General features: G+C 43.9%; 9 protein-coding genes across 11 annotated transcripts; 5 read left to right on the forward strand and 4 right to left on the reverse strand.

Annotated features, from left to right (window-relative positions):
* Positions 1 to 116: 116 nt before the first annotated feature.
* Positions 117 to 3,099, reverse strand: BCIN_12g03250 (hypothetical protein). Of its 2 annotated transcripts, XM_024696371.1 has the most exons (3): positions 2,993 to 3,099; positions 2,273 to 2,935; positions 117 to 2,217 (listed from the first exon to the last, which is right to left on the reverse strand). In XM_024696371.1, exons 2-3 carry the CDS (start codon positions 2,308 to 2,310, stop codon positions 441 to 443), a joined length of 1,815 nt encoding a protein of 604 aa, XP_024552179.1. In that variant the 5' UTR covers positions 2,311 to 2,935; positions 2,993 to 3,099; the 3' UTR covers positions 117 to 440. The 2 variants fall into 2 exon arrangements, with proteins under 2 accessions (XP_024552179.1, XP_024552180.1); XM_024696372.1 differs by having other exon boundaries at positions 2,273 to 3,099.
* Positions 3,100 to 3,167: 68 nt separating this feature from the next.
* BCIN_12g03260 (hypothetical protein) lies at positions 3,168 to 5,063 on the reverse strand. The gene is made up of 5 exons (XM_024696373.1): positions 4,753 to 5,063; positions 4,539 to 4,681; positions 4,260 to 4,479; positions 3,805 to 4,204; positions 3,168 to 3,735 (listed from the first exon to the last, which is right to left on the reverse strand). The coding sequence occupies exons 2-5, from the start codon at positions 4,558 to 4,560 to the stop codon at positions 3,499 to 3,501; spliced, it is 879 nt and encodes a 292-aa protein (XP_024552181.1). The 5' UTR covers positions 4,561 to 4,681; positions 4,753 to 5,063; the 3' UTR covers positions 3,168 to 3,498.
* A 1,159-nt stretch (positions 5,064 to 6,222) lies between these two features.
* BCIN_12g03270 (hypothetical protein) lies at positions 6,223 to 7,932 on the forward strand. Its single transcript, XM_024696374.1, has 4 exons — positions 6,223 to 6,513; positions 6,561 to 7,090; positions 7,172 to 7,382; positions 7,447 to 7,932. Exons 1-4 carry the CDS (start codon positions 6,325 to 6,327, stop codon positions 7,678 to 7,680), a joined length of 1,164 nt encoding a protein of 387 aa, XP_024552182.1. The 5' UTR covers positions 6,223 to 6,324; the 3' UTR covers positions 7,681 to 7,932.
* A 36-nt stretch (positions 7,933 to 7,968) lies between these two features.
* Positions 7,969 to 9,731, forward strand: BCIN_12g03280 (hypothetical protein). Of its 2 annotated transcripts, XM_024696375.1 has the most exons (4): positions 7,969 to 8,144; positions 8,242 to 8,680; positions 8,843 to 9,326; positions 9,376 to 9,731. In XM_024696375.1, the coding sequence occupies exons 2-4, from the start codon at positions 8,380 to 8,382 to the stop codon at positions 9,545 to 9,547; spliced, it is 957 nt and encodes a 318-aa protein (XP_024552183.1). In that variant the 5' UTR covers positions 7,969 to 8,144; positions 8,242 to 8,379; the 3' UTR covers positions 9,548 to 9,731. The 2 variants fall into 2 exon arrangements, with proteins under 2 accessions (XP_024552183.1, XP_024552184.1); XM_024696376.1 differs by having other exon boundaries at positions 7,969 to 8,680.
* A 304-nt stretch (positions 9,732 to 10,035) lies between these two features.
* On the forward strand, positions 10,036 to 12,200 carry Bcafg1. The gene is made up of 4 exons (XM_024696377.1): positions 10,036 to 10,435; positions 10,485 to 10,568; positions 10,629 to 11,079; positions 11,136 to 12,200. The coding sequence occupies exons 1-4, from the start codon at positions 10,168 to 10,170 to the stop codon at positions 12,025 to 12,027; spliced, it is 1,695 nt and encodes a 564-aa protein (XP_024552185.1). The 5' UTR covers positions 10,036 to 10,167; the 3' UTR covers positions 12,028 to 12,200.
* A 731-nt stretch (positions 12,201 to 12,931) lies between these two features.
* BCIN_12g03300 (hypothetical protein) lies at positions 12,932 to 15,469 on the forward strand. Its single transcript, XM_024696378.1, has one exon. It carries the CDS (start codon positions 13,019 to 13,021, stop codon positions 13,916 to 13,918), a length of 900 nt encoding a protein of 299 aa, XP_024552186.1. The 5' UTR covers positions 12,932 to 13,018; the 3' UTR covers positions 13,919 to 15,469.
* Positions 15,470 to 15,830: 361 nt separating this feature from the next.
* Positions 15,831 to 17,460, reverse strand: BCIN_12g03310 (hypothetical protein). Its single transcript, XM_001552236.2, has one exon. The coding sequence runs from the start codon at positions 17,436 to 17,438 to the stop codon at positions 16,611 to 16,613; it is 828 nt and encodes a 275-aa protein (XP_001552286.1). The 5' UTR covers positions 17,439 to 17,460; the 3' UTR covers positions 15,831 to 16,610.
* Positions 17,461 to 17,475: 15 nt separating this feature from the next.
* Positions 17,476 to 19,359, reverse strand: BCIN_12g03320 (hypothetical protein). Its single transcript, XM_024696379.1, has 2 exons — positions 18,593 to 19,359; positions 17,476 to 18,537 (listed from the first exon to the last, which is right to left on the reverse strand). Exon 2 carries the CDS (start codon positions 18,476 to 18,478, stop codon positions 17,507 to 17,509), a length of 972 nt encoding a protein of 323 aa, XP_024552187.1. The 5' UTR covers positions 18,479 to 18,537; positions 18,593 to 19,359; the 3' UTR covers positions 17,476 to 17,506.
* Positions 19,360 to 20,458: 1,099 nt separating this feature from the next.
* Positions 20,459 to 25,213, forward strand: BCIN_12g03330 (hypothetical protein). The gene is made up of 3 exons (XM_024696380.1): positions 20,459 to 22,093; positions 22,165 to 24,219; positions 24,282 to 25,213. The coding sequence occupies exons 1-3, from the start codon at positions 21,892 to 21,894 to the stop codon at positions 24,977 to 24,979; spliced, it is 2,955 nt and encodes a 984-aa protein (XP_024552188.1). The 5' UTR covers positions 20,459 to 21,891; the 3' UTR covers positions 24,980 to 25,213.
* The last annotated feature ends 94 nt before the right edge of the window (positions 25,214 to 25,307 follow it).

A 25,307-nucleotide genomic window follows, 5' to 3' on the forward strand; every position in this document is an offset into this window, starting at 1 on the left:
CCACAGTCCTACAAACCTCCCCAACAAGAACCTACCTACCTACCTACCTACCTACCTACCCACCAACCAAGTGATTACCATCCAGTAAACTACACAAGACCTCACTCCAGCGTTCGTGCTATCGACTTATTTTTCAAGTATATGGAATACTAAACTTATCATGGATAGGTAGCTCTTCTGATGAAACTCACTATGCTGTGTAGGAGGGACCCAGATCCCAAGCAACCTGGCTAAGCGATGGGAAATGAGTGAAGATGAATATATGCATGTACATAAAATAAACAGTAAATATGTACAAAGTCTCTTTCTTACCTTATCTTAGAAATAATATATGTTTTTACATAACAAGATACGTGTGTATCCAACAATATCTCATCTAAAATTCTTAACATCATCTAGGATGGGGCTCTATTCCCCCACCCCCCTTCTCACCATCCAAACTATTCCTTCTCCTTCTCCCCTTCCCCCTCCTCCAACTTCCTTTTTGACCTCCCCCTTTCCATATCCTCCAATTTCTGCTTCAATTCCTCCACCAACTTCGCCAGTTTCCTCGTCCCCTTCTCCTCCAAACCCTTCTCCAACTTCTTCAACTTCTTTCTCATCTTATTTTCCTCCGCCTCCCATTGCTTCTGTTTATTTCGCTGTGCCTGTCTCCACACCTCCAACCGCTGTTTAGCATGTTCGTCACACTCCTTCTTATCATACTGATGAAAAACATCCGTAGTCCAGAACTCCGCAATCCAATCCCATGCCCGAGCGCCCGATCCATAATCTCTCAGCAACCCTCTGAGCCAGTCATCCGTTTTGTGCATTCTTAACTTGGAGCCCCGAATCTCGGGTAACTTATCAGGCCTTCTATCAATATGCCGTAGTTTATTGGCCTCATTTTCTCGTGACAAGATGATCGAACCATACATATCACCCATTTTCGTTTGTTTTACATATCCTTTTATGGCTGTACATTTTCCCTTGAAAGCTTCTATTAACTCTTCATTTGTGGTGCCGCTGGGAATCCCTGTAACTTTAAGACTGTTCTCGACATTCTTTTTGACTACCTTGGGATCTATATATGTTGGTAAGCCATAGATACTTTGCGATCGTTCGTGTAGCCTCGCTTGTCGAACTGCCACCCTCATTTTCTTCTCTTCCTCTTTTGCCGGATCGATCTCGAATGGGAGCCCGAGATGATTCGAGAATTCTGCCAATCTTTCATTATATTTACTGTCTAGGTCTACGTAATTGACCCAACCTTCAAGACGTTTGGTACCACAATTCACACACTGGCGATCATAGAAACTGTTTTGACTACCACATCCTTCAGATTTACATGTCCAAATATCAGAGCGATGAACAAGATAATCATCGGATGGTTGTGGAAAACCTCTATCACGCTGAGAGTCTTCCATCGGTTGGTAGTTACTCGTTTGGATGCCCCTATAAGTAAATCCTCTTTCTTCAAAATCAGGAGAATTACGGATGGAGGATCCATTCAAAAGATCGACATTGAGGGAATTGTGAGCACTTGCGGCACTAACATGATATCGGATCTTTAGGTCATTAGGTGAGGGTAAAGAGGCTTCTGACGGAACATGACTTGGAATTTTTGAAACATCCAAATTATCATCAATCACCGGGTCGTTCATAGAGGATGAAGATGCCTCAGATTCAAGACGATCCGAGACTTCTGGAACGTTCAGATCTTCCCTAACTTCAGGAGCCGAGATGTTAGATCCACCGCCAGGAGTAGAATTCAAAATTTCTGATAACCTTCCACTGATTGGACTTGTCAGCTTTACCGGTATCTTCTGGAGTGGAGTCGAAAGTCTCTCTGACGATGTTTCTGAGGTAGAATCTTTCAAGGTTGAATTAGGTGTTCGTTTTTCCTTTTCCAAAGATCTGGATGACGCTGATGACAACTCCAATCGTTTAATCGTTATTTCATCGAGGAGGCGGGCTAACATAGGTTCTATCTGTTGAAGATCCGGCGTAGGTGGAGGAGCAACGTCCTCGCAAGACATACACACAGCAGTCGCGTAATCTCCATCATGACTTATGCTCATCGGTACTATCTGATCCTCATGTCCTGTTATCGATTTAATAAGTGTGACCGGTGCTCTTGATCTGAGGTTATCCAAAGATGGACTGTCAATCGTAATGTCGTGGAAATTCAGTTTCCTCTTGCTGAATGCTTTTTTCGCCGCTTCTTTCGCCGCAAATCTGAATAAATTCAAGTTAGCCATAGCCAACTGTGGGAATCATGATGTCAATAAACTCACCGACCAGCCACAAATCTCGCAACTCCCTGCACATTTTCTTTCAGTTGAAGTAAAATTGATTCCTCTTCCTCCTTTGTCAATTTTTTCGAATCTTCTGCGCCGTAGGTAGGCCATATTAAAGAACCAACAGGGCTATCAATCGCAGCAGTATTGTTCAACAGGGGCGCTTCTTTGGGCGCAACGAGTCCTATCAAGGCCTCCAAGCTTTTCGCCTTCCATCTTTCTTGCTTTTCTATTTTCCCTTGAATGAATTCCCTCCGCTCCATAAAATATAGGTATTCAATCAATGGCAATAATCTCGGTCGGTACCACACTTGCTCCTGCGGAGTGAATATCCTTCTGATAAATCGATGTGCATATTTCGATTGATGCTTCGTTAAGATATCCTGAATGCGACTGATCCTGCAGATGTCGGTTCCAATGTTAACAGGAAAAGGGAATGCTCGTGGCATGTTGGGTAAAATCTGGTCATATAGGTGCTGTGAGGTAAATTTGTCTCATAGTGGCGCTACACATGTCGCTCTTCATCTGCAACGACATGAGGGGAATTGTATCTATCGAAATTGTGTTATCGAAGGGTTTTCTCCCCAAAGTTTCTTATCCGCCAACCTTGTGAAAGCTCGGCCCCACTACGCGAAAACACCTGACGAGACGGGTATCTACATCTATTAATAACCTCCATCAGCTTGCAAGTCGTGGAAGTGTACCTCACTTACTGCTATTCTGCTGAAATGCATTCATTGTGATCCATATTTGTATGCCAGAAGTACTGGAAGCTGAAGTAAAGACTTTGACGATCGCATAGCTTCAATTTCCAATCTGCAAGAAGGTCACTCAAGTATTGTAGATGGCATGAGGTCATCAAGACAGACACAGTTCCAAAAAGTCAAGTGAAGGAGAATAATGTAATTTTGATGCACATATAGATTCAATTTGTCTGATAACCCTGAACCTAGAATTGGGATAGATTTCGCATTATCTGTCAAAAGACCAAGAGAAGAAATAATAATGGAAGAATATCCCCCAAATCCATGCGTAACAACTATTAACCCAGAGGGTCTCCATGACATGACATTACAAACTTCCCCTACTATTTTAAACCCCTCCAGCGTCAAGTTCGTTGTTGAGATTTCGACCAACCCTCGTAATATTAAGATATCCATGAACAAGTGATACCTAGGTAATGATTGAAACCACAAGAGCCCAGCCATTTTCCATGAATTTAGTGGTCGTCCAAAAGAGGGGCTCTCTCTTGATCCTCAGAGGCGAATGGAGTTTCCCTTCTGAATGAAATCTCCTTGCCGAAAATTCCAGGAACAGCAACTATCAACGTAGCAAGGAAAAGCGTGCCCATTATGGTAAAGGCAAAGATCCACTGAAGAGCAAATACTTTTGTGAAGAATTGGCCAACTCCGATGGCTGCCGTGATGATACTAAGAGCAAATCCCATGGTGTAATCCTAATATTTAGTCAGTACTTTTAGAAACTTTGTGGTTCATGCTTTGAGTTTTAAATCGTTCAAACGTACCTTGTAAGCAGCAAGGAAGAAGAGTCCATATACTAAGATACCCCAGATTGCAACATTTGCTATGATACGTGCAGGAAGGTTGTGAGCTCCAACGGCAATAGCTCCGTTCCAGTATAAAGCTACGAATGTCCAAGCGAGTGGGCCAGAGGTAGCGGGCATATGAATAAATCTTGGGGTAGTGTTATGACGGAAGTAAAGAGAAGAAAGGTTGAAAAAATTGATGATCAATATGATCTCAGCCCATACGAAGTGAGATCGAACGAACAACATGACGAAGGCAAATTGGAAGAGGTTGTTGACAATGAAATGACTTCCAACTGATGCTGCGGCGTTGACATGTTCAACCTCGTCGCTGAACAGATGAAGGACATATCCAATTTGAAGAATGAAGAGGAATAGCCTAAGACTGTGTGTTAATACTGTGAGCTTTGGGATACTGTCGGATAGAATCATACCAATAAAATGAAGCAATGAAAGCATTCATAGCAAACGGAGTGTGATGTATCTTATTCTGCTCCCAAATGGTATGACGCCAACTGTGCTTGTCATCTTGAGGTGCGTTGAAGTTGTAGTAAAAGGTGACCACTACCACCAACAACCAGGATATAATTGTGCATATTTTATATGTCCAGATTGCTTGAAGTGGATGGGTATCTCGTCGCGCGAATGGATTCGCTGTGTGCCATGTCGTTAGTTTAGAGATATATTATGATGGATTTCGGAAGAGAAAGTACCTTGAGCAAATGAAGGACTCATCGTGAAACTGTGTAGGCTGGATCTGCCAGAAATCAAGAAGTCAAGTAGGATATTTGAATATGATTCTGCTGAGGTTCGTTGACTTTGTCAAGAAAATAGGTGGTGTTGATTCACAAGGAGGCTGATTGATGGAATTTCTCTTTAGTAACTGCAGCTGAAAAGAGGAGAAGGGACAAACATGATATTACGTACCCAATATGAGCGAGCCAAACAAAGCAGGATGAGGATATGGGTATCTTTGGTCTCTGGAGTATCACGCGTTGGGTATTGCGAAGATAGATTTGTGGGAGTAGTCTCGTCTTGTTTCGTTAATCGAGCTTTAGCATCGTTCACAACTTCAGCAGAATGATAAATTAAGCTTGACTTTAATTTTTGAAGGGAAGGAGCTAGGTAGAGTAGTAGTTTGTCTACTCGTACATACCTACCGACAGCCCACCCACCTAGCTATATAAACTCAAGGAATGGAAAATCAAGCTTCCATTCGAGTAGCAAGCATGACGTACGGGAAGATAGGGACCCTTGAAACGACTAGCACTAACACTAAAGGTGCATACGAAGTGCGATCTATGATTTACCCCGCACTCACAACCACCAAACAGACTCAAGCGATCCTATCATTCGTTCAACTCGAAACTTGGATTCTCGTCCGCATACGGGGATTGGCTTGCGAGGCGACTGGGCGAGCTGAGGTGGTCGAATATCAATGATTTCCACTGGCAATGTGATACAGTACTGGGCGGAGCGAGGCATGGTGGCCAATCAAGAAGAGGAAGCATGCGGAAGGAATCCTACTAACAAGGTGGCTACTGTCTCAGTACATGCACTTGGAGGGTACTCCGTGTGTACAGAACAGAGTATGCAATTGTGGAATTCCCGTTGCATAATGCCATTGAAAACTTGACCATTCAGGGTCGGGCTTTGGAGCTGTACTCAATTTTGACAAATGTGGTAGTCTGGCCGTCTAACGATTGAGAAGATTCTATAGCTACCTAGGTATACCATCTAGGGGGTACGACTAACCAACTGACTAACTGGGCGGAAGCATTGGTATGATATAATATGTATTAGTCTAGAATATGAATCTTTTCGAGCGACTTGATATACCTACTAGGGAGGTAGGTAGGTATGTCGTAACGGTCGCAGACTTGACAGGATTGTGAGTCAACTCGGGTACACGTACGTGTCGATAAAGGATAAAGGGGGAGCGAGATCATCGATTGACTTCTTGTACCGGAGCAAACCTTCCAACATGTCTGTAGTAGGCTTGTATAGGCAAGTGCCTTTCGGGACATCAGGACAGAAGGGCAGAAGGGCAGGATTGTAAACATCTAAATACATATTTTCTACATGGAAGATTGCCTTCGAACAAGCAAACTGTTGCGCCATGTACATCGCCGTCGTCTTGTCTACCGGATATATATGGGTGATCGCGTATATTCAATGGCATTAAGCATCAGAATGAATGCCCTTTCAATAGTCGATTGCCATTAAACTCGAGATTGCCACATTATAAATCAACCTAGGCTTGGTTATAAAAAGTAAAAGCTCAAAATCAATCAATCATCTACGGAGTAATGTGGAGCACAGAAACATGATCGGCTCAAAAGCGTGACACCAGCCACACTGTTTATCGGGATTGAAGGGAGCTAATCCTTAATCCTTGGATTGTTATCACCAGCTCCATCCATTCAGGTACCAAAGGTCTTATCAACATATCTCGTACATTGAATTACAACATATCATCAAACATTCCGAACATCCATCATGAAGCTCACAAACTTATCACTCTTAGCTCTATCGGCATCTCTTGCATCTGCAAGATTTATTGAACAACACGAAACGGATCAAGTTATCCTAAATTCTAATGTCGTGGATAGTGAGCGTTATCTGATCGAGACCGCCCCTGGCAAACAACAATGGGTTACAGAAGAAGAGAAATGGGAATTAAGAAGAGTATGTAAACTGTGCGACCCAGAGTAGCGTTAGCTGACATCGCGAAGAATGGACAGAACTTTATGGACATTACGGAAACTCCAGAACTTGGCACCTTGAAGGCTTCGTCGGTCAAGGCGAAGTTTCCATCAAAACCAACCCTTCAGAAAGACCTCAAACCGCTACTTAAAGACTTGGACAAGTCTAATATGCACGAGAACCTCAAGACCTTCACTAGTTTTCACACCAGATATTACAAGTCCGACTATGGTCGTCAGTCCTCAGAATGGCTTCTGGAGCAAGTTCAAGGGTTGATCAAGGATGCTGGAGCCGATAAACACGGAGCTCACGCTCGTCATTTCAAACATTCATGGGGACAAAATAGTATTATTGCTACAATTCCTGGACAAAAGAATTCGACCGTTGTCGTAGGCGCACATCAGGACTCCATAAACCTCTTTTTACCTTCTATCCTGTCTGCCCCTGGCGCTGATGATGATGGAAGTGGAACTGTGACTATTCTCGAAACCCTTCGTGTATTACTCACATCCAAGGATGTTATCGAAGGAAAGGGGGAGAATACTATTGAATTTCACTGGTAAGTAGATCCCTTCTCATTTCACAAATCCAATCAATTAGGTGCCTGGAGTTCACATGTATGACTCTAACATTTAATCAGGTACTCGGCTGAAGAGGGTGGTTTGCTCGGCAGTCAAGCCATTTTCTCCGAATATGAGAAGACTGGTCGAGATATTAAGGCAATGCTTCAACAGGATATGACGGGATACACTCAAAAGACTTTGGATGCCGGAGAGCCAGAGAGTGTTGGTGTGATTACCGATTTTGTCGACCCTGACTTGACAGATTTTATCAAGAAGATCGTTACCGAGGTAAGTTGCTTATAATAAGCACTGGGAGTCATAGTTTCTTGTTTCTCTGCTTACACGACTTTAGTATTGTGATATCCCATACGTCGAGACAAAATGTGGCTATGCTTGCTCTGACCATGCTAGCGCTTCAAAGGCTGGGTACGCCTCTGCTTTCGTCATTGAGAGCGACTTCAAGTACTCCGATAACCATATCCATACTTCGGATGACACCATCAAGTACTTGAACTTCGACCACATGCTGCAGCATGCTCGTTTGACTCTTGGTTTGGTTTATGAGCTTGCATTTGCAAAGCTATAGATGGCTTTGTGCAGTATATTAAGTGGCTGTCTCGCACGCCATCGAAGATGATTATGGCCTTGGATTATTTGTATTTACAAGAGATTTTGGAAGCATTATATTGGCAGAAGCATCTATCGTTAATCTGTGTTGAATATCTGGTGGCTGTAAGCTTCACATGTGTTGTGCATTGAGACTATGCAAGAAATGTATTAGGGTCAGAGGTGCAGGTGGCTTCAATTCAATTACCTAATTGTTCAGAGAAATGAATCAAGAAACGAAGTGATCAACTCGACGATTGAAGACCTTGAAACACTGCACTCGTACAGTATCATCAATCGACCCAACTCCTCATCTTCTACCCACAGTGTTCGATGATGGCACGATTCAATTTGGTCGTGCATGATTGGTTCGAAGTGGACGACCCTGTGCGGCCGTGCCTTATCGGACGTCAGTCGTCACTTCCTTACTAGTCTGATAGATAGGTATCCATATGACTCCTATCCTATCCTATCCTATCCTATCAATCAATCAATCTATCTGCATCTCTCCCCTACTGCATACATACTGAGGTATCAGTAGACAGATAGTTCTTCTTCTTAACAGTTCCTCCATCCGGATACCTGTCATCTTCAGAACTTCATCTTTGCAGTCCCCTTTCCAAATTCCAATCAGGCAGATATATTCATCACTTTGCTCAATTCCTTATCTTGAATCAAGATGGCAATCTATTCATCCGTCCCGCCACCCTCACAACAGGCTTCCGGCTTACCAGGTCCAGACATCGAAGCCTGGACAGTGTCTGCTCTAGAATCACTCAATGTTTCTCCCACTGCTCGCGGTACCGGAGTTACACTTTCTATTCCGCTCGAACAGGTTGAGCCTCCCAAAGACGCGACGCCCTCAAGGCCCACCGCGTACAAACCTCGCAAAGAACTTTTGAAACGCGATAGTCAGAAACACAGAGAGACACTGCTGAGGGGAAAGGAGGGCAGTCGTAGACGCCAAAGATGGGAGAACGGTGAGTGTTACCGATGAACGGTGATGTAGAATTGAAGTTGCCACTCATCTGGCATTTCGATCTCAACCATCAAAGCATGCCGTGTCACACAACGCGATACTTGGGAAATTGAGAAGGCCGAGTGCGAATGACATCGATTACTGATTTGAATTGCATTCGCAGATCATCTACTCCATGTTCCAAATGCCCAACCGCCACTTCCAAGTGACTGGGAAGTTCGTCCGACCTACCCCGTTCATCACGTACCGTATTATTTAGCTCCTTTGTGGGATGCGGGTGTCCGTCATCGAGCTGAAGAAATCGCCGCTGAAAAGAAATTGGACAAAGCAAGAAAGGCAGGCAGCTGCGAGGAGAGAGGCCGTGTTCCGCAAGATTTAAGACAGAAGCTCAAGAAGAGCAAAGGAGCTAAGAGTCTTTTGCAAGACTTGGAGGAGGAGGTGAGAAAGTTCGTCCAAGAATATGAAGGAAAGCAGAAAATCCTGGGACAGATGAAGGAAGATGAAATGGATAGTGAGGATGAAGAAATTGTGTTCATTGGAAGAAATGGCACAATGAGTGATGAGCAGCGGAATCTAGTCGAGGAAGAGTTACAAAGAGAAAAACTAGTCTTCGATTCTTTAGCTGATGACACAGGGGCAAGCTTCGGGTATGTTATATTCCTGATCATCTGAGAGTTCACTCTAACATCCTTATAGACGTTGGCTCGTCCATTCTATTGCATCTTACTATGGTCTCACTTCTCGATCTATCACAGTCGGCGATCCCGCTCGTCGCGAGGCCTATGTCGGTATAAAGGAAATGGGTACGGGTGGACAGATTTCTCGTCTCCAATCCGACCTCCCCCGTCCGTTGTGGGGAATGATCTGATTGTGAAGGTTTGATGTTTTACCTTGGCAGACCTTTGCCAATACTCTTTTCTGTTCTGGTTATCAGTGCCACATTTTGAGCTCATTCTTCGTCCGTTACATTACTCGGTTTTGCATAGCTATTAGATCCGTAGATGATAGGTCTAATCATCATATTTAATTCAATGAAACCTTATGATTTTCCAACTTACTACTCACCTTGACGATAAATCTTTCACTCCGAGTGAGTCCTGACAAGTGTGTTGATACGGCCAGTAGTAATGACAACATAACAGTACTGCTTGCAGTGATGTCAATTACTCTTAGTCTAGTCAGGGCGTGCGCTGTCTCAACCCTCGAGCGTGTCTACGGAGTTTCTGTTCTTGAGTCAAGTCCACGAGTTTCAGCCTCCGGTCACATATCCGAGGTATCCCTTCCGATGAAACCCCCACTGTAAATTATTCAGATCCCGTACTAACTCCGCAAACATATCTGGAGAGGGTTTAATAAGAGTACAATCAAGAATTTATAAATTTACCAGAAACCCAGACGTGTATTTGTCTTTTTTCCTTTCTTTTACTAAAGCATGCGCATATAGATCAATTTTCTTGTAAGCGGCGCATCTTGCAATTTACAGTCATTATGAAACTACGAACTACATCGGCGCGATCCTTTCGATTCTTATCCGCAAATTCTAGAAGTACATACAAAGGTTCAAGGAATTGGATATGTGTTAATCGCTGTGAACTCAATAGAGAAAATGGAAGGAGATACATCTCTGCGATCGCATTGGCGCCGAGGAAACCGACCTCGAATTTAGACGCCGCTTCATCAGCACCAAGACGTCTACTGGCTTTTCCCGCATCTTTTGTTGCAGGGCAGCGAAGGTCTTTGGCCACTGTTCAAAATGGTACACAGTCTTTCTGGTCAACGAAAAACATTTGCTAAGAGTACTGCAGAAAATCCGGATGATCGAGGACCTATGAAGGAATACAATGCGCGCGTTGCGTCGGGACAATTGAGGGACGATGAACACCAGAGAGGTCAGCAACACATATACGTATTCATACTCTGTAACAAAGTCTGACGAATTGTGCTTTTAGGCATTATACAGAATCTTCAACATCTCCACGACGAATTGCGATATTATAATGCGCCTGCGATTGTTCACCCAACCCTTGAATCTCTTCAGCCTCCGCCAACTTCCATGTTTGGACGTATATTTGGAAACAAACCCAAAGAATCGGCCTTGAAGGAGATACCAGAAAACCTTCCTCGAGGACTCTATTTATACGGAGATGTAGGAAGTGGAAAGACCATGTTGATGGACATGTTTTATGAGACACTGCCAAGCAGTGTAGCATCGAAAACGAGGATCCATTTCCATAATTTTATGCAGGATGTTCATAGGAGGTTACATATGATGAAAATGCAATACGGAAATGATATTGATGCTGTACCTTTCGTGGCAGCGGATATTGCGGAGAAGGGAAATGTCTTGTGTTTTGATGAATTTCAATGCACAGATGTGGCTGATGCTATGATCTTGAGAAGGTATTGTCCTCTTTCTCCTTTGGCCAGATTTTGGTTCTTATGCTCATCTTCTATAGACTTTTGGAATCTTTAATGTCCCACGGAGTCGTTCTTGTCACAACCTCCAATCGTCACCCGGATGACCTTTACCGTAACGGCATTCAAAGAGAATCATTTATTCCTTGTATTAATCTCCTCAAATCCCGTCTTCACGTCATAAACCTCGACAGTCCTACAGATTACCGAAAGATTCCTCGTCCTCCTTCCGGCGTCTATCATTGTCCTCTAGACGCTCACGCGCCTACTCATGCGGAAAAATGGTTCCGTTTTCTTGGTGACCCTGAACAATCTACCCCTCATTCAGAAACTCAACATGTCTGGGGTCGCGAAATTCACGTTCCGAAAGTTAGTGGTAAAGCTGCTATGTTCACATTCGATGAATTGATTGGAAAACCCACTAGCGCAGCTGATTACATTGAACTTATGAGAAGCTACGACGCATTTATTGTTACGGATGTTCCCGGAATGACACATCAACAACGTGATCTCGCTCGTCGTTTCATCACGTTCATCGATGCCGTATATGAATCTCGTGCCAAGCTTGTCTTGACGACTGCCGTACCATTAACGCAATTGTTTTTGTCGAAAGAAGAAATTCAAGATAGCATGAAGAAAGAAGTGGAGGATAAGAAAGGACAGAAAGAAGAACTCAATGATGGAGAAGAACTTAATGATGCAATGAGAATGATGATGGATGATTTGGGTATGAATATGAATATGTTGAAGAATACTAGCATATTTAGTGGAGATGAAGAGAGATTCGCATTTGCGAGAGCGCTGAGTCGGTTGAGTGAGATGGGAAGTCAGCAATGGGTAGAGAGGGGTATGGGATTAGAGAAAGATGGGGGAGAGAAGGAGAAGGAGGGTTGGCAGAAGGTTAGAAGTAAGAGGTTGGAGGATAGTATGTAGTGGGAGTATATTTGGAGTAGCTTGGAAGTTGAAGTTGATACTGCGCGAGATACCAATGATTTGCTGCTTAGATGATGGAAGGGCTGGAGGATGGAGGAGATCTATAGTTGGATTGTTGGATTGTTGGAGAGAGAGAGAGAGAGAGAGAGAGAGAGAGAGAGAGAGATTTGTCATCTTTTTTTTTTTTTTTTTTTTTGAGAATACCACTACGATATATAGGATATACAAGTATGATAGATCGATCGAAATATACCCAAATGCGAAGTCAATCTAAGTGTATTAGTATCACTTGAGTTACATAGTCAGCGAGAGTGAAGAATAGGATAAGCGAGCTCACGGGGCGGGAAGGGGCATCGTTTTTTAATCCATTCCTCCCCTCCCTTTCTTTTTCAGTTTGTTTGTCTCTTTTCTATTTTGAAAACTTGAAAACATATGAACTTCTTGCCTAAGTAGGCAAATTGGAGAATATTTCGATCTCTCAACATCTCTGCTTTCGAGGGCATGCTCTCCTGCTTGTTGGATTTTGCGCGAGTGTCGTTTGAGGAAAATTTTTGAGGGCATCTGGGATTTACTATGGGCGTTCTTTTTTTTTAGCGTGCACTTCTGATAGGGGTACGTCAAGTCATGTTGGATATTTAATATACTGTCTTCTGCATGATTACACATATGATATCTAGTCACTATTAGTATTTCCATCTGAGGAAGGAGTGGGAACACGTCTTGATTACTTAGTTTTGTGTTGTGACTGTGGATGTATTCTTAGAATTTGACTTGGAATGGTGATTCGAAATGGAAATGGTGTTGATGGTGACTGTTTTTATTGAGGACTTGATTGGGGTTTGGAGATGACTGGATGTTGGATATTGGATGCTGACTGGGTTTTGATGTGTTTAAAGACGCTTCTGGTTTCCTTCTGTTTCTTTTTTCTTTTTTTTCTCAACTTCAAATTTTAAAGGAAAGGGTTTAAAGTGATTACACTCTACATCAAAAGATGCATCAAGACGATACAAGCGTAGCTGAAGGAAATTCAGTAGATGATATTCCAGAAGCTCCAGAACCTACGACAGAACTCTCCCATCCCAAACATGGAACCAAGAACTTTTCACGAGCAAACCCTTCCGATACTACTCATTCCCCGTCAAAGGCCAATCGCATATCCAAACATGCAACATTTCTCAATACACCTAACGATTACATTACTCCCATCATTCACACTCAAACCCCCCAGTTTCTCACGAACAATCCTGAAGAATCTTCACCAAATACCACTTCCGAGAGTTTAGAAACGAGCGATACTACAGATAACTCAGAAGACACTTTAGAAGAAACTCCCCACCATCTTACCATCTACACCAGCTATGACAGCACACACAAACTCTTCCTCAAAAGCACAATCGACTGGAACGGCCTCGCCCAAGCCCACTACACCCCAGAAATCGAAACCATCACCACATTTCTCGACCACAACGAACACTATCCCCATCTCTACCCTTCTGAACCCCTCCTCCCCAACACCACCGAATCCCACTCCTCCACCCTCCAAACCTTCTTCAACAGCCTCGAAAAATCCTTCCCCAACTCCGACTTCCCCACCCTGCAAAAAGCCATCGACGTCCTCGCGCTGGAACAAGGAAAGACAGCCACAAATGGCGCTCCGTCTTTTGTTTTGCTCTATGCCCTTCGAGCGCAAATATGGTATTCAGGGGTGACGATGAGGGATGCGTGGGTGAAGTTTCAGGATCACGGGTTTGCGATTTGTTTTAGGGGGTTTGAGGGGTTGGTGAGGGAGGCGGGGAGGTTTAGAGAGGGAGGGGCGGAGAGGTTTGGGTTGTTGCTTGGGGAGGAGGTGGGGGGTGGGTGGAGAGGGAGGGAGAGCGGGGTGCGGAATTAGACTCCTCTTCCTCTTCCTCTCCCTCTTCCCTAATTACCGAAATCTTCGCAACAGTGCTGCCGCATATCTATTTCGAGGCCTACGGATGGAATCAAGCCTGTGCGATGTTCAATGCGCATCTGGGTGTGCAGATTGGCCAGTGCAGGTTCAGGAAGTGGATTGTGCCGGTCGTGGCCGAGAGATTAAGATTACTGGATCAGAGACACACGGCGAGGATCAGGAGGATACTGAAGAAGCAGGCGCTAAGGACGGGAGTGCGGATCACGCCGAAGAGTTTTTGTGGGGTGTTTAATGAGATGACGGGGTTCAAGGTTGAGGAACTGGTTCTAAGGGATGTGCAGAATTGGTTGGTAAGCATGGGGAGGAAGGATGGGAATGCTTGAGGTTTGGAGCGGGAGGGTGAAAATCAATTCGCTAGTAGAGAGTTAATCATGCAGTCGTTGATCTTCTTCGCGGATCTTCAAGATCGCTTCGCACAAATCGCATATTTTCCCTGAAGGATAAACTTGCATAGGTAATGTGGGCCCATCAAATGACCCTTCACTTCTTGGTTCCCTCTCAACAAATGACTCGGGATTCTTGCGATTGGATTGTTTATTTGTATTTCCGGTCTCTTGATCTGGAATCCTCATTCACATATCCACATCTCGAATAATTCTTCCACCATACCAAACTCAACACAGACATACATACACAGCCAAGTACGTAACCCCCCTACCTACCCTTTTGCATCCCATCATACCCAATATGATAGATCATATACCTACATACAAAGACACAAACAAACAACAACGTGAATCTCCACTCCCCTTCCCGGTCGTCTTCAAAACTCGACCTTTATCGATTATTCCCGGGAAAGTTCGTGACTATGCTAAATCGAGTCTAGGTTGAGAAATAGAGTAAAGCTAGATCTCACGACCTCCATACTCGGGTTCATCAACCCGGAACTCGTAATGTTAGACGAATCTTGCATGTGGTTGAGCATTAGCACGGCGGTTGCAGGCGAGACTCACAGGTGTGATAATGTGATTGGGGATGGGATTGCATGGATATATGCTACGATGGGATTCCAAAAAAAAAAAACAAGATTTTTGATCAGATGTGAGGAAAGGGGAGTTGCGTCATTGAGCTTTGCATGCACGTTCATGCAAAGCAAATAGTGGATTCGTCTGGAATTATGGTAAATAGCATCGTATGGGAGGTATCCTTGAGTCCTGGAGTCACTAGAGATACTTGGGGTTTAGCTGCTTGGAACTTCAAATTTCCATGTGATGGCCATCTTTTAGGCTGTTCTTCTGCATGTGGAGCTTGAGTGCTTGATTACTGGGTCTTTTTTTCCCTCTCAGGGATTTGAATTTTTGATATTGTGATTGATGGGGAGTGGTTTTTGGTAGGGTAGAGTGTAATTTTATGTTGGAATCTGTTGTGTGTAATGCGGAAATGGTGAATGGTGTTGGAAGGAGGAATGGATGGATGGATGAGTGTACGGTAGGTAGAAGCTGAGTTTGAAGGTTTATATAATAGAATCTAGATGAAGAGTATGAGTCCACAATGAAGTTGTTAAGATTCAATTCATTATTTCAATCCTCAGTTCGACATTAACACCTCCAAGTAACCCAAGAAACTGGTATTCATGGGGGAAGTTATCCCCATCTTCCCAAATAAGATATTACACGAAAGATGGCCATGTCTATGTATATCAAATCTCCTACTTGCGGGAGCACATGGAAGTATGGCTATTAAACTGAAGAAATCCAAGTTATATTTTCGTTCTACACTAATACAGTTGTAAACTCTCACAAACAAGAAATTGTTTTTCAATTAACTTTGTTTTTTATCATATTAATTGATAGTCCTGGTTGAAGGAAGTACAGAAATATAAACAGAAATTCCAAAATATGATTACTTGATTTGATGTTTAATATAATATACGGAAAATATTTTTTTCGAGATATTTTTGCCGTTTAGGTCAAAAAGAATTTTCAATATTCAACCGCTTCGGATAATAATATATCCGAATATAAATCAGCTCCCTCAATCAGGGCTATCGATTAGCGTAACAAAAAGATAAATTTGATTGAAAATATCTTTTTTACCATTTTGAGAGTTCACGACTGTCGTAAGAGTATCGTGGATATTAAACCCAAGAAATGTCGAGTAGTCAAGAAGTGAGAAATCTGCGAATCTCGCGGTACACTACCACTTCCTCACCGCAATTGCGAGGTGAAAGAGCTAAGAGCCTGGGGGAGCGGAAAATCACAATGAGTATAAAAGGAATAACTATATTAATTATTTATTCGAAGCTGACTATCAAGTACGCCAGAGAGATGTGTACGTCATAAAGACTGTCCCTCGTTCGAAAACATGAACACGCGGAAAATTGAGAAACCTCATCTGGTCAAACCATTTTCCTTTCATACTCGTAAATATTCCGGCTCACAGAGTTAAACATTTCCTCGAACCAGTTTATCATTACTTGATCCGAAGAGGCCATAAAAAAAGAAAATTCGTTACTTCGTGTACTACCCCTTCCATATGTAACTGTGAACCAGTGGAAATGATTATCCTAACAGTCGACTAAAACTGCATCTTATATTATTCACTTCTCGAAAAGCAAGACCATCGCAAATTCGCCTGCCCTAAAATTACAAAAACAATAACAATCCAGTCAGACCACAGTGTTGAAAGCTACTCAGATTTCCACGAGAAGCGAGCATTTCTGGCATGAAAATGCTGCTTGTGGGCGTGCATTAGCTTCTGTGAGGATTTTTCGGGCAAGTTCTTGTGCAGCATTAATTCTCTTGATCGGGGGGTTTTCAAATCTTTGAATCAGGGGTTGAGTTAGACATAAAGGTTCCTCATGAAATTGAGCCAATGGCACGGCTAAAGATTGAGGTACTCTGATGGCTGGTGGTAATGTCCTTCGTTGCATGAGTGGCGAGAACGCTGTTCGGGAAGTCTGGAAACTTTCCCCCGATTCGGATGTCTCGGATATATTACCGCATGTGGAGAAGTGTCTTTCCCGCGTAGCTGAATTGATGAAGTACGTTCCGGGACAAGCTTCGCAAATAAATGCATGCTCAGCTACGTGATGTACGGCAACATCATCGGATGACGGAAATGTTTGAGCGCATTGAACGCAGCCGAAGATTGGTCTTAAGGTATGCATCTTGGCTCTGTGTGCTTGAAGTTGCGGGTCCTCTCCTTGGTCAAAGAATCCATTACACTCACCGCATTTAACCATATTTAAATTATGATAGTGGTGGCGAGCTGCATTAAGAATCCTAGATTGTTGATGGCAGCCGGACTCGAGACACCTCAGCTGGAGCTTATAAGTAGCATTTCCATTTGGTCCATTGTTTTTAGGAGCAGCCACTAATTCTTCGGAGATAGGGGCATGAGTGATGGCGTGGCCAAAGAAATTGCGAGCATTCTTGAACAAATTGGAACACTTAGGGCACTCGAGTTGATGTGCATCTCTGTCGCGTGATTCATACGCTGCCTCGTCATCAAACTTCATCTGACAAGACGGACAGGAGACCTGATGACAGAATCTATGAATATTCAAGAGAGCCGAACTATCGAATCTTAAGCCACATTGGGAGCATAACTGAGGATGCACTTGTTCGAAATGGCTGTTTCGCTCAACCTGGAGTTTGAAATGTTTGGGACATGCCGAGCATTTGAAGTTGTGAGATGAGGATTCGTGTTCTTTGAGAAGGGTATAGGTTGCAAATGGATGAATTGGGCAGTATTCACATTGAAAAGAATGCTGCTCTGACTTATGTTTATTAGCTCTGCAATGTGATTAAATTTGGCGTAGCAGATGGAACATTTGACCATCAAGTGTTCATAGGTATGATGTAGTATAAGGTGGTTCTGGCCATCAAATGTATGTTGACAATGATTGCATTTCCATGTATGCTCGGCGGTGGTGTGCTGTTGAAGACTAGCATAGGATGGAAACGATTTGCTACATTTTGGACAGGTCTGTGAATGGGCCGAAGAGCTTATGTGCTGTTCTAGCGCAATCTCCGATTTAAAATCTTTGTTACAAGATTTGCAGCGGAAAGAGCGGTGGAACTCTGTATCGTGCTTGTCGAGAGGGCCCTGGGATTGAAAATCTTTATTGCACTTATTACACCGGAACTTGTGTTTGTTTCCTTTGTGGTTGTTTAGAAGCTGTTCCGTATTGAATACAGAGTCACAGTCGTTGAATTCGCAGGGAAAATAGTGATCGGTGAAGTTGTGTTGTTTCAGACTGTCTGCAGAATTGAAATTATCTTTACAATAAGAACACTGGAACTGGTGCTTGGCCTCAGTATGTTTTTTTCTTGCTTCCTCGGAGCGGAAAGACTCGTTACAATGAGAACACATGAATGGGCGCTTTCCCTGTGGATGCTTCGCCTGAACATGCTGTCTTCTCGCCTCTTCGTCCTGGAATGGTTTATCACAATTGCCACAGACCCAGCCACGAACGTGTCCAGTTACTCGGCAGTGCGATACCATATGCGAATTTACTTGGAAGGTGGTTTTGCATGTGTAACAAGTTGGTGCCATGGTGAATTTGTATGCGACAACACCATATTAAAGCGGTTGGGTAGGTTGCGCTAAAAGAACTGGTATTATTGTTAGCTTTCAACTGGTCTCTTTCAAGCAGGGATGCTAGCAAACCTTGGCTTTTACGAGAAGTGCTGCTTCGTATAATCCGAATTAGAAATGCGACATGTGGAGGAAGGAAGTCATGGGGCAAAACTTGATGGTCTTTGGGTCTTTGAGACTTGATGACTTGGTGAAGGATCTTAATGATGGCAGAGGCATTGGAAGCAAGGCCTTCGGAGGGAATTCAAGCCACTGGAGGGGAGGTGAAATCAATAGAGAGGGAGAAAGAAGGCATCCTAGAATAGACGAATGAGAGGAGAATAATTCATGCGCACCAAAACTCAATCAGTGAGGCTTGTTGATCGATAGAATCCACGAAGAAGGCAGAATGTTTCAATGTGAGGCCCGACTGGTCAACAATCAGGAGAATTTGAAGAGAATGTTGGATGGTAAATTCAAGATCGAAAGGGTTGAAAGAGTGAAGAAAATGAGCATCTCAATTGTGGTAAGATTCGCCGGATTTGTCGTGGTTGAGAATTGAGAGTTGAGAATTGAAAGTGTTGGAAGAATTTCGAGAAGCTGGTGAGGGTGAGACAAAACGTAGGAAGGGTGATTTCCATTAGCGCGGTTGGATTCTACCCCCCTCAAAGATACAGTTTCATTCCTTGGCAGGCAGTAATAGAGAGAGGGAAGAAATAAATGAGACACTTGCATCGGAAACCTCAGCCTCTTCCCCGAATGGATAATTCAATGAACACCGTCTCAAATGTATTAATGTTACATTGCAAAAATGTATACACCAAACTATCCACAATTCGACACCCGAGAGGGTAAAATCCGATTGGGACGGCTCTAGCAGCTTGCTTGAATGGTACTGGATACTGGATTTGAAGCACATCGATGGTCAGTTTTTGCGTTCTCTTCAGCATCTCAGCCAGACCTCACTTGCAGTTTTACCTAGCCCCTTTTTACAGTTCTAGATTTGATATGGCCTGCCCATGTCAAGGCGGCAACAAGTGTAATTCTCCAACTACCGAACTGAGAGCATCCGAGCATCTAGGCCTCTTCATCGCCTCGGCCTCTTCACACCTTCCTCTAACAGGTTTCTCTGAGGTCTATTACTAGATAAGTAGCTCGAGTTGACTTTTGCCAAGACACACCTACCTATCGCAACGCCATTTTACTTTTTACTTTTGACTTTGCCATGCTGGAAGATATAGTGACATATATATTGGCATATATCGTCGAGGCATCAGTGAGGCCTTGTCGATATTGGCAACTGATAATCTATACCCCGACAGCGGCAACTACATCACTGCTCGTGGAGATGCCGAGATGTCAGGCGGCTTCTGGATGTGCAATATGTGTGTGACGTATGGTGTGTACGTGGTACGGGTGTGTGTCGGCACGTCGTCATTAGATGAGGCGGAGTGCAATTCTTCGAAGCCACGCGATGTTTATCATTTGAACGCAGTAAACCTTCGTCCAAGTGCCAATCCATTGGCAAGTAGAGCAAAACGGTCCTTTACCAAATCAGTATGCGAACAGCCTCTGGAGCCCACATCACAAGACTTGCCAATTCGTCTAGCAGGCCCAAATCACACGTGCAACGTGTGCACCTGTGCATCAAGTCGCCATAGACGCAAGATCTGTCGACCAGTTAAGAAGTGATGGGAACGAAACGTTTCCTTAGCAGAAAAGAAGACTTCGCATTGCGGTCGATCATTGTCTTCAAGCGAGAAGACACGATATGATGTTGAAGAGAGAATCAACCGGGGGTCGGAGTCTAATTACCGTGAGATCTTGCAAAATACGGTAACCGAGATGTGGTACCCGGTCCGCCTATCAGGGGCTATGTAATTGATGCCAAGTCGATGCCCAAGGATTGATCTGGCAGAAAGGAACCCAAGAATACTTTTCATTCATGTCTAATATTATGCAGACGAGCTTTACGGCACATTCCCTTTCAAGGTAAAACGATTGGTGTCATATACGACCGTCGAGCAGCAGTTCTTTCACAATTTATTCCAAACTTTGACAGGCAAAAAATAGATTCATTTCAGGTCTGCAGATTGCTTATCTCAACCATGCTCGAGCCATGCCATGCTCTCTCCTTGCTCCTCTGCCGGATGTGCAGGAAGTGGGCATCTGCCGGCGAGGCATTCCACCGACTTGAGCGATCATTGGGCACCTGCCAATCCTTGGATCATGGCAGGCATAATGCCATGCCATGTAAACAGGGCGAGCTTGAATCAAAGCGAACTTTAATAAAGCACCAGCAGATTCGGATCGGCTTCCACGCGTAAAATACGAAGCATCCTTATATCGCGCGGAATCGTGTCCAAGACTTCAAATCTCGAGGGAATCCTTGGGGTTCGACTCACCTTTTTTTTTTGCACAGCCCACAACGTCACCGCGGCTTTTCAAGGAAAGGTTACACCAAGAACGGTAGACGATGACCTGATGGCTTGCGGGGAAATACGACAGGTCTCAGACGAACAATACATCCAAGGGTGGTGTGTGGGAAGAAGAACCGCATTGGGAATATCTCCGTACGGCACGCTCTCCATGCATGCCGCGACTGATGACGGTCTGGCGGGATCAAGGCTGAAGGGGGGTTCCTCTAAGATGTGATGATGAGAGTTAGAACATACTAGTGCAGAGTGACATAGCTTGCAAGCCCTGAAAAGTGGATTTTCAGACATGGCAATCTATTTAAGGTTGGCGGTAGCGGCTTTGTGGTAATTTTACCGGGTATTTACTGGTGAGCGGCGCGGTATGAGCAAGCCTCGCAAGCAACACATTCTTTAGGTCAAAGGCCACTTAAAATTTCTCGCAATCACTGAAGACAAATTGGACGGTTTGAACGGGGTTTTGCTTAGGGGGTTACGGTTCTAATTTAAGGATTGCGGAGGTTCCGGATCATACAAGTTAGTCCCTCCCAGGCAAGGGGACACTGATCGGAGGGTTTTGGGGTCAGTGCCATTACTGATCTGCTGTTGCCCCTTGTTGGGCAGGAGGGGCAGGCACAGAAACAGACTTCCTTAGGGTTTAGAACACTTTCTGCTCGCATGGATAACTTGCTTTCACATAGGGTAGCGAATCTATAATTGGGGGAGTTCTCAACTTTCTCGTGCAACAGCTGTCTCATGAAGTTGAAAATCGTTTATTGGACGTGCGCTTGAACTTTAAACGTTCATCGGCGTGATAGGTAAACTTTGACTTGCGTGCTTGGTCAATGCGGCCACGCTTTCTAAGCCGCTGAGCAGGGTCTAGGCCTCTTCTTGTGGCATTCCGTCGATATACACGGTTTTGTTCAAATATACACCGGGTCGCCGCCGTTGGTTGAACATTTCTCCGAATCCTCAAGTATGTCTGATAATGTCCACCCCTCGACACGCGGTGTCCACTCGAGTTTCCAGTCAGATTCGACCTCCGACTCAGCAAATATGGACGCCGAAGCTTCAATCCCTCGAAAGAGCAGCCTGCCCATGCCGGCTTCCTCTTTTGGCTGTAGTCAGTGTCCGAAATCCTTCAATAGGCGCGAGAATTTGAGTCGTCACATGAAAACTCGTAAGTGAGCACGTTAGAATGGACCTCGGACACTAAAAAGCTTATCCACCGCTAACAAAATAACCTCTTAGACGATGTTCCTCGAACTCACATTTGCCAAATATGTGAAAAGACTTTTACTCGGAGTGATTTACTAAAAAGACATGAGGCCGGCCATGAACGGTGGGACAAGAAAGAACCAAAGCCTGAGAGCCGAAGGGGATCCGTGAAACGAAGGAAGACTTCCGAAGACCCTGAAAGTCACGACAACTTTGAAAACTTCAATTGGACGCCTACAAGTCGATCAGGATCAGCTCATCTATCTCCCTTGCAAAGTGGCCCATCATTTCCGACGGAAACGCCAACGGCGAATTACTCAACTTCCTTTCAAGAGTCCACGGGGATAAATGTACCGTTCCTCGAAGCTGCGCCTAGATCATTTGGAGCAGACCAACAACTAAATATTAACAACAATGTGCCCCAAGCAATGCCAGTACCTGGCTTTGTACACCAGGAGACGCATTCTTTCACGCAGCAATACCGAGACCCATACCATGACACAATACTAGACCACCAGTTTCCTACGAATTCTCTTGGTATACTGGGATATTCTTATCAGATACCCTTCAGTCATACTTCCTATTTACAACCGGAGAACAACCCAATGGGAAATGCGTGGGTTCCCAACGACTTATATGCTACGATGGTTGAACCTGGGAACGAATGGGAAAATACTGGGAAGCTTTTCAATCAAAATATTCCCATCTCAGATTCTATACAGCACCATTTTAGCAATATTAAACTGGAAGGTTCAGGTTCAAATTCTACAATGCCAGCTAGCGAGCCTCATTTTGAGTACCATCAACCTAAAAATGAGATGTTAGAATCTGGGTCAACCCGATCTGCGAGTATCGCAGGTGTGCCTTCACCTCCAAATCTACCTTGGGGTGAAGATAAATGGCCTTCTTCATGGAATCCTAGTATGGATCCAACTGCAGTGTTGGAAGTTGATCCAATTGATCTACCATTTGATCATCCTTTATTTCAAAACCATAACCCAAGATATGATATTTCAGAATCGACATATTACAAAATGCGGGAATTTTTGATATCCCCCGTTCACGAAGTTCCTAACAGAAAACCGCATTTTACAATGCCACCATTATATGTGGTCAACATTTTTATCGGGCTTTACTTTAAGCATTTTTCACACCAAGCACCCGTACTTCATCATCCTACCGTGGACACCAATCAACTTTCTCCGCCATTACTATCTGCCATGATGATTGTTGGATCTACTTATAGTCATGTTAAGAACGGAAGACGACTAGCTATTGTTTTAATTGAAGTGATTGGTTGGCATTTACTTGCCGCTATTCATCTAGACATGAGCTTGATTCGAAACCCCATGACAATTTTTACCGAAGCCTTACTTATCCATATGGGATTGTGGTGTGGGAATAAGCGTGCATTCGGCGTATCTGAGTCTTTCAAAGGACATGCTGTCTCTCACATGCGTCGATTATACGAGAGTGAAAAGTCGAATGCACTAAATAGATATTCGTCTGAGGATCAAACATTGAAGGATCCCCAAGTTCAATGGAAACGATGGATCAACGAAGAATCTCTGAATAGGCTTTACTGGGTTGTCTTTGCAACTGATCGCCAATTCTCTGCGCTTTGGAATCAATCGTCAGCAATGACAATTGGTGAATTGGTAGATGTCAGCTGTCCTTGTGATGAAGTCTTTTGGTGTGCCCCTTCTGCTAGCGATTGGAATTTTGCGCTTGGTTCTGCGAAGCTACCACAGTCTTTATCATTCGCAGCTGCCATAGGACCTTTTCTGTTTCCTCTCCCTCCATCCTCGTCTATACCCCCCATGGGTCATTTTTCGACGGGGGAGGAACCTATATTTCAACCCCAGCACCTTCCATTACCAAACCTTAATTCATATACCGCATTTCTTGTTTTGCTTGAAATTCAACGTCAGATATTCGATGCCTCACAAGAATTTTTAGTTGCTTGCAAATTCATCAACAGTCAGATCCCGTCAGAAATTTACGAAAGTCCACCCGGTCATTATCCTGCTTCATCTCTCTCACAGGCCCTCAAATCCCGCGTTTCTGCGAGGAGAAAAGAATTAGCCTGTACGTTGGTGTATTATATATCCCATTTCTCTGTACCGATTACTAAACTAATCGAGATCCAGACACGCTTAACCGCTTTTTCAAAACCTACTTACGACCTCATTTGACTATCCCCCACTCCACATCTCATGTTTTTCACCATACTTGTATTGTTCAACACCATATCACGAGTCTTTTCCTCCATATTCCTTTTACCGATCTATTAAATGTGATTGGAAATTCGAGTCAAACGGGTATTGGGCATGCTCTTGAAAGACTAAGATTATGGGCACAAGAAGATCCAGAGTTAGCTATTGATGTAGCTGTCCGAGCTGCTGCTGCAATCATGGAATCAAATAAAGACCTCGATGTGGATGTGACAGGCCGAGAAAAGGGGAGTGAGGCACCCAAGGAAACAAAGAGTGGTATGATAGACACAGGAGTCTATGGAGCCTCATTATTAATGATGACTCATGTCATCCTTTGGGCTTTCGCACAAGTTGCGGATAAAAAGCAAAAAGATAGTCTGATGAAAAGACTAAGAGGACACAAAAATACAGCAGACGACGCATTTTTGGAGATATTGGGGAGGGAATTGATGGACGAGGAAGATAGTGAGGGATCAACTGGCAAGGGGAAGAACGTAGGCCCGGGAAGACCAAAGGTGAAAGCAGTGTCAAGATCGCTATTCAAAAGTGCAGCAGATACGCTGATGCGGTTTGGAACTTGGGGAGTTGCGCTCGATATGGCGATGTTGCTACGTTTTAGAGCGGAAGGTTAGACTGGGGAGGAAAAAATGATGATGAATTCAAACGGCATCTTCTGGTATGGATGGTAACTGTATATTACACAATTTAGACTAAATGTGGGTCAAGGGAAGCTATATGGCTTCTCTAACATCTTGAGGGTTCCTGGAACACATTCTTTAACATACCCTCGGATATGTATTTTTATTTAGAGAAATTTTATCAATTACATCATACAACGTGTAGCTATGACAAGAAAATGACACCCACCCCCTTTATTTCACCTCCTCACCATCGACTACCCTCGCACTCACACTAGGGGAGGAGACGGAGTGCTCCGACTAGTTTGTAGGATTTGTGGGA

This window comes from Botrytis cinerea, chromosome 12 (genome assembly GCF_000143535.2).
Source record: "Botrytis cinerea B05.10 chromosome 12, complete sequence".
NCBI lineage: Eukaryota > Fungi > Ascomycota > Leotiomycetes > Helotiales > Sclerotiniaceae > Botrytis > Botrytis cinerea.